Source organism: Physeter macrocephalus, chromosome 2 (genome assembly GCF_002837175.3).
Source record: "Physeter macrocephalus isolate SW-GA chromosome 2, ASM283717v5, whole genome shotgun sequence".
NCBI lineage: Eukaryota > Metazoa > Chordata > Mammalia > Artiodactyla > Physeteridae > Physeter > Physeter macrocephalus.
The window spans coordinates 58,642,290-58,655,364 of NC_041215.1; the positions used below are offsets into that span (position 1 = coordinate 58,642,290).

The following is a 13,075-nucleotide window of genomic DNA, read 5'->3' on the forward strand; positions in this document are numbered from 1 at the left end:
TGTGTGTGTGTGTGTGTGTGTGTGTGTGTGTGTGAGAGAGAGAGAGAGAGAGAATAAAATTAGGAGTCATACTACATATGGGTTTGCACCTGCTTATTTCAGTTATTATATAAGCATTTTCCTGTGTCATTATATATTCACTACAAACATGAATTTTAATGACAGCCGGTATTCCATTATATTGGTATATATTAATACTTTTCACCATTCTGTGATCATTGAACATTTATTTTTAAAGTATGACAGTTACCCCCCATATTTTGGATATAAAGAGAAAATATGTTTTTGACTTCACAGACAAAAGAAATAGAAAGACAAACATTTCTAGAAATGTGAGTAAATCCATATTTTGAAGTAAGTAAATATCTGCAGCCAACCACAGGATGCAGAGATAAATACATGGTGCACGTGGATGGTTGGACTTTAAATAGAATAATGTGTCCCATTCCTTCAGTCTTTGTAGGTTCATTGGTTTACAGGGAATGAATGGGCTGGGTTTGGACGGGATCCTATGATGAGCTCAATTGTAAATAAGTACACATAATGTGGAAAAGCCAAAAGGCTGTGTGAGCTATAGTCAAGTAGCCAGTGCCTTTGTTCAGCAGGGAATAGACAGTATTTTGAAATGCATGTTGCTATGGATTCAGTCATAGCTAGAAGTTAACCTTTATGTTGAGAGTTTTATTACCTTTTTTTTTTTTTTTTTTTTTTGCAATACGCGGGCCTCTCACTGTTGTGGCCTCTCCCATTGCGGAGCACAGGCTCCAGACGCACAGGCTCAGCGGCCATGGCTCACGGGCCTAGCCTCTCTGTGGCATGTGGGATCTTCCTGGATCGGAGCATGAACCCGCGTCACCTGCATCAGCAGGCTGACTCTCAACCACTGCGCCACCAGGGAAGCCCCATCATTATTTTAAACTATTTACTTACAAAAAACCCCCAAAACTGTTAGCTAGAACCTTAACTTCATAGCTTACTTGCTCTACTACATATCTTTGAGAGAGAAAGAAATCTTTGAGCCAAAGCTGAGCAATGAACTCTACAGGTGCACTTACTTCACTTGCAATGTCTCTGGAGGCCTTGGCCATCCTGATGGGAATGGCATCTATCCGCATATCATAGCCTTTCTTCTTGGCTTCTTCTAGGCCAAGTTTATAGAGTTTCTGAAATGGACATAAATCATCGTAAGTTTGATCTATAAAGTGCAGTGCAAGAAAAAATATATCATGCACCATGAATACATTGTTTACCTCACTGTAATTTATTTTGTTTTGTTTAGCGAGTAAAACTTCAGGGGTGTCTGGCATAATGTGGACCGTGGTTTTATCTTTATCCCAAGCTTCCGTATAGAGATGCTGAAAGAAACAAAAAAAGGATGTGACAAGTACAGGCCAGTGATGAATCTGGTTCTTAATGAGAGTAAAGAGAGCCCACTCTGTGAGTCAGTACTTGTGACACCTTTATGTCTAGGTGTCTCATATCAGTAAGAAGCACAACACTTACTTAAAAACCACTTTAATACCAAACAAAATAATTGAATGTGATTTTTCTTTTATCAAGACAGATTTCAGTGTTTACATACACACATACAAAAATTGATACCCCACTCAAGTAAAAAAAGGACTTACGTGGTTCATGGTAATAGCGTTGTTTTTTGCCAAAACCATTGGGATGGAGTCCATAAGGCTGGAAAACGTGAATTTATCTGGGTGCTGACGGTAAACGTGGTCACTCAAAATCTGGGTAGCTCTCTTGTTCTTCTCATCCTCAATAGAGCCACTAGGTAACCAGCCAATGCCTTTGAGCCACTGAAGGTCGGCCTTGTACAAATTCTGAAATTGTAAGTGATAAACCACTATACATAAGCATAATGATATGCCTTAAAGAAATAAAAATTTGAATTATAATACATTATATATTATATATATATTTCAATGCTTGGATTCTTGAGAAATTTAAACATTTTGCTATGTCTTGTGAATCCACAAAATATTCAGATTAGAAGCTTATTTTGAAAAACATTTTAAACAGAACATAGAGAACGACCCAACTCTACTAGATCAACAGTCTAGAGGTTTCCATCAAAGTAATCGGTGCTTTAAATTTAAATATTTTGCTATGTCTTGTGAATCCACAAAATATTCAGATTAGAAGCTTATTTTGAAAAACATTTTAAACAGAACATAGAGAACGACCCAACTCTACTAGATCAACAGTCTAGAGGTTTCCATCAAAGTAATCGGTGCTTTGCTGGTTCTTTCTTTTTGGAAATAATGATGCTCTCAGATGTCTGTGTGACTGGATAGAGAGTGGGCATTAGTCCATGGAGGTAGAACTCAGTTGTGTAAACTCAACTCCCCTCATTTTGGGGGAACTTTGATACTTAGGAAAGTAGACATGGTGTTTTGTTGGCCAAAGGAAAATCTTATACTCACATCACTCTGGAGGTCATAGGCTTGTCGAGCATGGATGACGTCACTCTGGTCAGGCAGGCAGGTCCACCGGTGCAGGTAGTTCTTGTAGTCTATGTCACTGACCAAGGCCTGGCACTTCTTGGCCTGCACCACCCCCAGCATGTCCACTGGGCTGCTGAACTTGGTCTTCCACTTCTCAAAGTCCTTCTTGTACTCCCTTTCACTCTGGGTCTTGGCCACATGCATGGACCACATCATCTTGGGGTCATCTTTGATGTCCCGGGCTCCAATGTGGTGGCCAAGCTGCTTGCGAAAAGCTTCCTTGTACTTGTACTAAAGGAAAAAAAAAGAAACCATGTCTTATTCTTTTTAAGATTAACTTATATTACTATCTTTGTGGCAAATTACAGAAAACATTAATTCCAAATATCACCAAGGGTAGAGAGCCACAGATTTAAGGTTTTTTTGATAGGAAAGATTAAAGGCTAAATCCTACAAATTCCATACATAATAAATGCATCCTTAAATTTATCCTCATCTCACACTGCGTCCCTGGGATCATTTCACTATGTTTTAATTTGTTACTTGGAGGACTCTGTTCAATTTAAAATTAAATTGAGACTGCTTTGAAGTGAAAATTGCAATCCAATCAATACAAACAAGGGAGAAAGTCTTACTTCACTGGCAATTTCTCGGGATGCTTTTGCTGCTTTGAGTGGTATGGCATCAACGGGAAGATCATAACCTTTTTTCTTCAGCTCCTCATAACCCATTCGGTAGAGTTTCTGTTAAGAGTTGAAAATCACTTTGAAAAAAGCTATTTTCCATGAACATCTGCATCATAATGAATCCAAAGTGCTAAATATTTTAAGAGCTCATGAGGGTAGTACAATATGTGCTCTAGAATACTCAAATGTAATTGGAAATTATGCTCATTGATTGCTGATGATACTGTTTTAAACTTGAAAGCTCTTCAATTACTTAGATCAATAAAATTAAATGTCAGCTCTTCCCAAATATTTATGAGAATGAGACAGACAGAAGTAAATTGGTAGAGAAATGAAATGAAATTATCATTTAGGTGCTGTTTTCCAATTAACTTTGAATGTTTCATTAGAAGTTTTTGTTAGAAAAGAGCAATGCCTTTCTTAAAAAAATTAATTTTATTTTATTTTTTTTTGGCTGCGTTGGGTCTTCATTGCTGTGCACGGGCTTTCTCAGTTGCAGCGAGCGGGGGCTACTCTTCGTTTCAGTGCGTGGGCTTCTCATTGTGGTGGCTTCTCTTGTTGCGGAGCATGGGCTCTAGGTACGCAGGCTTCAGTAATTGTGGCATGTGGGCTCAGTAGTTGTGGCTCACGGGCTCTAGAGCGCAGGCTTGGTAGCTGTGGCGCATGGGCTCAGTTGCTCCGTGGCATGTGGGATCCTTCTGGACCAGGGCTTGAACCCATGTCCCCGGCATTAGCAGGTGGATTCCCAACCACTGCACCACCAGGGAAGCCCAAGAGCAATGCCTTTTCCCATCTAACACCTCTAGTGGGGGAAAATCACACCTAACGGACTACGTAGCTAACACATTGTGAAACAGAGTCTATTTCACAATATAGGGCTGTCCAAAAGTAGGATACACATTTTTAGGTAAGAAACAAAGTCCTTCAGAATTTTTAAAATGTAAGATTTTTTTGAGGAAAGTTTAAATATTGAATTTAAAAACCTTAAGTGAAATAATATGCTTCTTCAGATTTGTTACATAATTAAATAATTGAGAATCTAATTTAATGCACTTCATTTAGAAACCAGATTGTTTAAAGTGCCTATTGATCTTGGACTTGTTTTTATATTTTAGTCCTTTGTGTCATTACTCCAATACATTATTTAAGCTAAAGTGTTTGTATTAGAATTTAGAACTTGTCTTTAAAATATTAATTTTTACATCCATTATTTTTAGGAGATTATGCCATGACAATAAAAATAAAAATGAAATTATCCTGCATGAGTTTTTTTTTTTTGGTGCATGAGTTTTTTTGTGTGTGTGTGCAAGAGTTTTTTATGCTCACTCATTGAAATTTTATTGAATTTCATGCATATCAGGCACTATACTAGCTAAGCACTGCAGATCAAATATGAATTGTCTCTGCTCCCAAGAAGTTCTTATCCACATAGGGAAGAGCTATACAAACCATTACATTATGACAACATGCGTAATAATGGACTATAATGAACAGAGAGCACATCCCTCCAACTCTATCTGACATAGGGAGTGCCAATTATTTGGATGTTCAGGCTTAAAATCACTAAATGAGGACTCTAAGTCACTTGTAGTTTGTTAATTAAAATGATTCAAGTATTCAAAATAAATTCCAAATAAATTCACTGCCTTAGATGCAATTAAAATGAGCTTTCTGGGGACTTCCCTGGTGGTGCAGTGGTTGGTACTCCACGCTCCTAATGCAGGGGGCCCGGGTTCGATCCCTGGTCTGGGAACTAGATGCCACATGCATGCCGCAACTAAGAGTTCACATACCACAATAAGGAGCCCATGTGCGGCAACTAAGGAGCCCGCCTGCTGCAACTAAGACCCAGTGCAACCAAATAAAAATAAATAAATATTTTAAAAAATAAAAATAAAATGAGCTTTCTGAAAACACATGCTGAATTTTGAAACTTACATCACTTGTATTGATTAAGTTTGCTTTAGCCAGAATAATGTCAGGTGTATCAGGCATGATGTGGATTTGAGTCTTGTCCTTGTCCCAAGCTTCTCTATAAAGTCTCTAAAATGAGAAATAAGTGTTCTTCAGTGGTGCTGTAAGATTAGTGAGTGACATAGTTAACTTCAAACAGTATTACTGATTCATCTAAATTAAGCATCACAATAGCATAAGCAGATAACATAAGCAGAAAATAGATATAGTATTTTTGACTCATCTGAGACATAACTGCCTTCAAAAATATAGATTATGGATTACTTTTTCAAAGTTACAACTAACCTGCCTGTAAGAAATCAACCCAAGTATTTAAAGTCTTTACCAACATCATCAAATGGAGCAGCAGTTCTCCACCTGTTGGATTGTAAAAGTCTCCTTCAGTGTTTAACTAGGGGACAGCCCTTATCTTCTGAAAAGATGACATATTCAGGGTATGTCTATATATTAGGGAGTCTCATTTCTTATGTGGTTTATTATATAGTTATACCTCATAATTATTTGGGAGGATTAGGATTCCCCCAAAGGATTTTGTATGAGATTTATCAAAGCCTCTTGTATGTCCCGCGGTCATCATCCATCTTTCTTCAACAGAAGACAGAGGGACCCAAACAAAAATCTCATTGATTTATTAAAACTAGGGGGTGAAAGTCTGATGAAAAAATGTGTTTACGTTGTCAGAGAATCTTCCCACAAGATACTTATCGATTACAAAAGGACAAAATAGTAACCAGACAGTGGAGAAAGCTGGCGACACCATTTCACCCAAGTAATCAAAGTTAAAATGATCAGTAATGGGACAGATTGAAATTATGTGCCTATATGGAGGAGGATGCAACATGTGCTGTCCTGCCAAAAATACAAAACCTGAATCTAATAATGAGGAAATACTAGACAAACCCAAATTTAGGGAAGTTCTACGAAACAACTGGCCTGTGCTCTTCACAAATGTCAAGGACTTGGAAGACAAAGAAGTGAGGAACCAGTTCAGATTAAAGGAGACTAAAGACATGACAAGTAAATTCAACGTGTGGTCTTAGACTGGATCCTGGATCAGAAAAGATTTTTTACTTTCTATAAAGGACACTTGTGGTAAAATTGAGTAAATTCTGTAAACTAGTGTTACTTCAACACTACTTTCCTGATTTTGATCATTGCACTGTGGTTATCTAAGAGAATGTTCTTACTTTCAGGAAATACACATTTAGGGATAGAGTGGCATCAGGAAGCAACTTATACACACACACACACACACACACACAGAGCAAAGAGAAAGAGGTGGGAGAGGGAGAAAGAAAAAGGCAAAAGTGACAAAATGCTAATAATTGTGGAATCTGGGTGAAAAGATATATATATGTATAAAGATGCACATACATAAATTATTTGTACTATTTTCAACTTTTCTGTATACCTGAAATTATTTCAATATAAAAAGATTTTAAAGTCTCATTGGTTCCTTGGACTTATCAATTTCCCTTTGAGGTGTGCAGTGTGGGGTGTGAGGGGTTGGCACTTTTCTCCTTCCTGAACATGCTTACTATGGTCCATGTAACCCAGAGGAGCCAATTAAGACATTCAGGACTACAACAAACCAAGGCTTGTGAATTTCCATATACCTTTATCCTGGTTTTGGACTAACCCTTCTGATTAAGAAAGATCAGAGTTTCTCAACCTCAGCACTATTGGTGTTGTATACCGGATGATTCTTTGTTGTGAGGGAACTGTCCTAACTTCTATCCACTAGATGCCAGTAGCATGCCACCCTCCAGTTATGACAAGGTCTCTGCGTGCTGCCAAATGTCCCCTGTGGGACAAAATTGTCCCTGGTTGGGAACCACCAGATAAATAAATAACTATATACTCTTTATGACATTTCCACTGTGCCTGTGTAAGGTACTGAGAATATCTCCCTCTCATATACTCTATCCCAACAAAATCTGGGTCTTTAATGCACTCAAGTTTCAAAGAAAAAAATACGTTTGATAGTTTTTTCTTTATGATTTGGATAAATAAATAAGCAAGCAAGATTTGGGTGACAAAATTTATACTAACCCATTTTTACATGATCCAGTGTAGGATAACTGATAATTCAAATGAAGTAACCAAATAAAAAAGCATTATGCTGTGTGATGCGATGTTGTGCTGTTCTACTAATTTATTAAGCAAATACTATTGAGCACCTACCAGGTATCAGGCACTATAATTTCTTTTATTTATTTCTGAAGAGTTACTCACATCACTCCTATTTTTGGCATTTGTCTTTGCCAGAACTATGTCCATGGCATCAGGAATGCTGGTGAACTTGTTACTGTCTGGAGGCTGGCGATATTTCTTCTCACTGATGATTTTTGAAGCCCGTTTGTTCTTTTCTGCCTCCAAAGAACCCAGGGGACTCCATCCTATGCCTCTCAGCCACTCTAGGTCAGACTTATACAAATTCTGTGAAAATACAAAGCAAGCCATCAAAATTCCAACCTCATCTGGACCCTTGACTCAAGTGATTCTATGCATTACAAACAGATGCATTTTAGATATTCAATAATAATTTATCTATCTAGTTTCAGTCTGTCTACGGTTAAATGGCTACTCATATGAGATTTAGTAGAAACTGACCTCACTCTGTAGCTCATAAGCCTTTTTAGCTTGAATAACGTCATTCTGGTCAGGCAGACATGTCCACCCGTGCAGGTAGTTCTTGTAGTCTATGTCACTGACCAAGGCCTGGCACTTCTTGGCCAGCACCACTCCCAACATGTCCACTGGGCTGCTGAACTTGGTTTTCCACTTCTCAAAGTCCTTCTTGTATTCCCTTTCACTCTGCATTTTGGCTACATTCATGGACAACACAAGCTTTGGATCATCTTGCACACTCCGGAATCCAATATGGTGGCCAACTTGCTTGCGGTAGCCTTGTTTATATTTAAACTGAAATCAGAGGAAACAGTTCTCTTATTAACATAAACACAGGGCAAGTTAAACTCAGTTTGTTTTGTTTGCATGTTTGTTTTCCAAAACTGAGAATTTCATTTAACTTAATAAGAAATGTGAAAACTTAAGAGGAAGCTTCCAAAAAAACATAATGTAGCTGAGTATCAGGACAGGTTATGATGAGAAATTAAATTCAACTAGAGGTAGAAATATATATTGGGATGTGCTAGACATTGTGTATGCTGACTCTAGGGTAGCATTTGATAAAGCTCTTGTGATATCCTTATGGGAATGATGGAAAATTATGGCTGAATGGCAAAAAAAAAAAATTGGGAAGATTCAGGACTTGATGAACAGGCCTAATAGTGTAGATTAATTTATTAAGCAGCACGGTTTTTTAGTGGTTTGCCATATAATTATGTCACATAAACTTGGCCTGTTCAGGATCCATATCTTCATGCACATAAAAACAGACAAACATGTTAAATTAGAAACAAAATTCCACAAGATCTCAACATATTGCCAAGATAGGTCAAAATGAACTACATAAATGTAAGAAATAGTGAAATCTAGTATTTAGATTCAATTGGGAAAAACTGCATTATTGTTGGATGACAATGACAAGAGGGATAATAATAATGAGAGGAATAATAGCATTTACTTGATACCAGATGCTGAACATACATTACACTTCACAGAAGTAGGTTCTACTCTCTCTCGACACCCAGCTTCATGGTTATGTCTACTAAAAATACTCAAGTTTACATGGATTATAAGCTCAATGTGGGCAATCTGACAAAGTTGCTTTTAAAAAAGTAGATTTTTGTAAGAGATTCTGTAGGGGTACAGATAAAGGCAAATCAGAAGCTCATTTGCTTGGCCTGACCTGAAACAGGAAAACAACACCAAGTTTTGAGGCACTCTATTTTGAGAGGGGTTTTGAAAAAATAGAATAAATCACAAGTGGAATGATCAGAGGATTGAAGGACCTATAAAGCTAAAACCAAAGGAGAATAAGAAACTTGAAATGTGGGCTTCCCTGGTGGTGCAGTGGTTGAGAGTCCGCCTGCCGATGCAGGGGACACGGGTTCGTGCCCTGGTCCGGGAAGATCCCACATGCCGCGGAGCGGCTGGGCCCGTGGGCCATGGCCGCTGAGCCTGTGCGTCCGGAGCCTGCGCTCCGCAGCGGGAGAGGCCACAGCAGTGAGAGGCCCGCATACCGAGAAAAAAAAAAAAAAAAAAAAAAAAAGAAACTTGAAATGTTTGAAGGGGTATCAGGTGAAAGAGGAAATATGCTACTTTTGTGGTGTTCTAAAACACAGACCTAGGGCTGATCAGTAACATGTTCGAAATAAGGAAATAGATAACATCAATTAGAGATGATCCAGCAAGGAAACAACCTGCCCTGAAGGACACAAAAATTCTTATATTTGTAAGTATCCAGAGACCAGTTGGAATGGAGAGAAGGTAGGATGCTGAGTGGGAGATTAGATTAAATAACCTTTAAGCTATCTTCTAACTCTAAATTCTATGATTCTAACTTATTAACTTGAGTACTCATAAAAAATAGCTCTACTCTCCTTAGATTGTATAGATACAAGAACCATTTGAAACTGAGAGGAGATACAATCTCTACAATGGTGGGAAATTCATTTAGAGGTAATTTAATTTTAGTGTAAGATTTCGAAAGTTTCTAACAGATTTACGTGAAAAGAAATTAGGTACTATCAAATATTGTGTTGTTAGGAAAGTATTGACACAATTTAATTTCCTAAACTATCTTTACCTCATGGGGAGCACTAACATTAAATGAAAATGAGTTTACTTTCTGGGGACCGTTCAAGAATCACTACTGCTTTAGGTTCATTACCACATCCATTCATTTTAATGAAGTATTGACCTGCAAGCCGGACGGTGGGTAATAACACGTCATCTAATTAATTCTCAACACTTCTGGAGTGCCACAGATAAACTGAATTAGACAGAAACTTCCCTTATATTCTTAGAATTTATTGTCAGATTCTATTTTTTTTAACCTTTTTAATATTGGAGTATAGCTCATTAAGAATGTTGTGATAGTTTCAAGTGCACAGCAAAGCGACTCATCCATACATAAACATGTATCCATTCTTGCCCAGACTGCCCTCCCATCCAGGCTACCACATAACATTGAGCAGAGTTCCCTGTGCTAAACAGTAGGTCCTTGTTGGTTATCCATTTAAAAAATAGCAGTCTGTACATGTCAATCCCAAACTCCCTAACTATCCCTTCTCTCCCCACTTCCCCCCAGTAACCATAAGTTCATTCTCTAAGTCTGTGAGTCCGTTTCTGTTTTGTAAATACGTTCATTTGTATCATTTCTTTTTAGATTCCGCATATAAGCGATATCATACGATATTTCTCCTTCTCTGTTTGACTTACTTCACTCAGTATGACAATCTCTAGGTCTTTGCTGCAAATGGCATTATTTCATTCTTTTTTATGACTAATATTCCATTGCATATATGTACCACATCTTCTTTATGTCAGATTCTGCCTTTAGACATGCTTTCTCTCCAAACCAAATCCTTGTTTTGCTTTGTTTCAAAGATTTTGATTAAGAGGTTGTGCTTCCCTATGAAATTCTGGTAATTTATTCTCTATAACCAAAGTTCTCTGAATTTTTGGTGCTTAATTTTTGGGGTTAACAAAATTATATGTTTTAGTGTTTGCAAAATATCTAAGTTGAACACTTATAAAAATTTAATTGATCAATAGGAACTATATCCAGTTTATTTATCAAATTTACTACCCTTTCCAATCATAAATAGAAGTTGCCTTGGGAATTCCCTGGCTGTCCAGTGGTCAGGACTCGGCGCTGTCACTGCCATGGTCTGGGGTTCAATGCTTGGTCGGGGAACTAAGATCCCACAAACTGTGTGCGGCCAAAAAAAAGAAGAAGAAGTTGCCTTGGAGAGCGAATATCCTTGTTTTATGAACTTTCGACCAGATATTCACGGGAAAGTTAAGTCCTCTGGATCTTAAACCTAAATTCCTGCCACTTTCTGTATTTTCTATACCCCGAGCCGATTTATTATAATTATGTAAATGCAAGGATGGACTAAATAGAAAGAATTGGAAGCTAATTTTAAATATGTGCAAAGAAAAATCTATTAACATTAGGTTGTTGAGGTTATTTATTATCTGGCACTTTGATTTTGTCTAAAATAGACAAATAGAAGCCAGGAAAATTATTTGCAGGCAAGCAGGGGAAAACAGAAATCTCTGGTTCTTTTGTAATGTCTAGAAACATCATGTCTTAGTGTAATGCATCTTGTAGGTCCTCTGGCTCAGTCTCTGTCCAGGCAGCCCCTTTTTTGATATTCGATCAGTGAGAAACAAGAGTGAATTTGGGGTAAGTGAAGAGGGTAGAAGAAGATGAAGGGGATGGCATTACATTTTGAAAGGTAGGGCCTATCTGTGAAAATCATTACCAGCATTAAGGTACTGGATTCAGATAACAGTATATCCTCATAGAAGTCAAACAATACTTACATCACTAGCAATGTCTCTTGAAGCTTTGGCCAACTGTACAGAAATTGCATCAACTGGGAGATCATAGCCTTTCTTCAAAGCTTCTTCCCATCCAAGTTTATAGAGTTTCTGAAAATTAAAGAAATTATTTAGCATTATTCAGTGTATATTAAAACCCAAACAGATTATTGAACAAAAGTGTACCTAAAGAGGAGACATCAGATTTTAACATCATCTATCTTATCTCTAAAGATATGGATAAAAACAAAGCAAGCTGTTTCATAGAGCAATGACTTAGCATCACATGATCTGGCTTCTTTTTTTTTGCCTCCGAGACTCACTCCCCACCCCCTTGGTAGTGCAGTTGATCACGTCCTTCTCTGTTCAGACACAATATGGTCATATCAAGAATATTAGGTAGATTCTCTTTGCAGTTAAGTACAGTCTACGCTCACTATTTTGATTACAGATGTTAAATTGATTTTTAAAAAAAGGGTCAGGTCTTTTTGAATCAAATTTATTGAATGGATGCACATATATTGTCCAGTTAAAACTGGACAATAATAAAAATAGCTGAAGGTCATCCAGTGTTTACTATGTGCTAGGCACTGTGATGAGAGCCCTTCATGGAATTTCTCATTTGGTCCTCACAGTAATTCAATGTCATAGGCACTTTTATGGTCCCAGTTTTAGGGATGATGAAACTAAAGTTTAGACCCAATATTACACAATTCATAAATGGCAAAGCCAAAGGTCATACCAGGTCTGTTTGGTGCAATTTTTTCTTTCAACAGCTATTTATCAATTTTCTATACTGCGCCACACACAATGAGTACTGAAATAAACAAAACAGGCACAATGCCTACTCCATGGGATATATAATCACAGCCAAAGTGCTTGCTTTAAACCACCATAAACTGCAACATCCCTACGCTAACCAGTTTGAGTCATTCATTTCCACTGCTTCAGCATTTACATCAATTATATACCATGACATCATTTAAAACGTTCAATTAGTTTCAAGCAAAATTTTTATGTAGCTTTACCTGACTGTACTGTGTTTGATTTTGCTTGGCTTGTAAAATATCTGGTGTATCTGCCATCACATGAATCTTGGTTTTATCTTTGTTCCAATCAACGGTGTATAGGTACTAGAAAGTTAAAAAGCATACATTTAAAATTTAATAACTTTTTAGGACAAACAAGAAAGAAAAAATATAACAATATTTGAAAGCACTCAATTTGAATTAGATTAAGTTAATTTAGTAACTAAAGTAGTATATGAGGGGCTTCCCTGGTGGTGCAGTGGTTGAGAATCTGCCTGCTAATGCAGGGGACACAGGTTCGAGCCCTGGTCTGGGAGGATCCCACGTGCCGCGGAGCAACTAGGCCCGTGAGCCACAACTACTGAGCCTGCGTGTCTGGACCCTGTGCTCCGCAACAAGAGAGGCCGCGATAGTGAGAGGCCTGCGCACCGCAATGAAGAGTGGCCCCCGCTTGCCACAACTAGAGAAAGCC

General features: G+C 37.8%; 1 protein-coding gene across 1 annotated transcript in view; it reads right to left on the minus strand.

The window, feature by feature from the left end:
* Window positions 1-13,075, minus strand: part of NEB (nebulin) — a 235,517-nt gene that overhangs the window by 151,474 nt on the left and 70,968 nt on the right. The window contains exons 44-53 of the mRNA XM_028477867.2: window positions 12,604-12,708; window positions 11,579-11,686; window positions 7,730-8,041; window positions 7,352-7,555; window positions 5,081-5,185; window positions 3,092-3,199; window positions 2,436-2,747; window positions 1,629-1,832; window positions 1,251-1,355; window positions 1,056-1,163 (exon numbers count right to left, since the gene is read on the minus strand). Coding sequence (XP_028333668.1) covers window positions 1,056-1,163; window positions 1,251-1,355; window positions 1,629-1,832; window positions 2,436-2,747; window positions 3,092-3,199; window positions 5,081-5,185; window positions 7,352-7,555; window positions 7,730-8,041; window positions 11,579-11,686; window positions 12,604-12,708 — 1,671 coding nt within the window. The remainder of the gene's footprint in view (window positions 1-1,055; window positions 1,164-1,250; window positions 1,356-1,628; window positions 1,833-2,435; window positions 2,748-3,091; window positions 3,200-5,080; window positions 5,186-7,351; window positions 7,556-7,729; window positions 8,042-11,578; window positions 11,687-12,603; window positions 12,709-13,075) is intronic.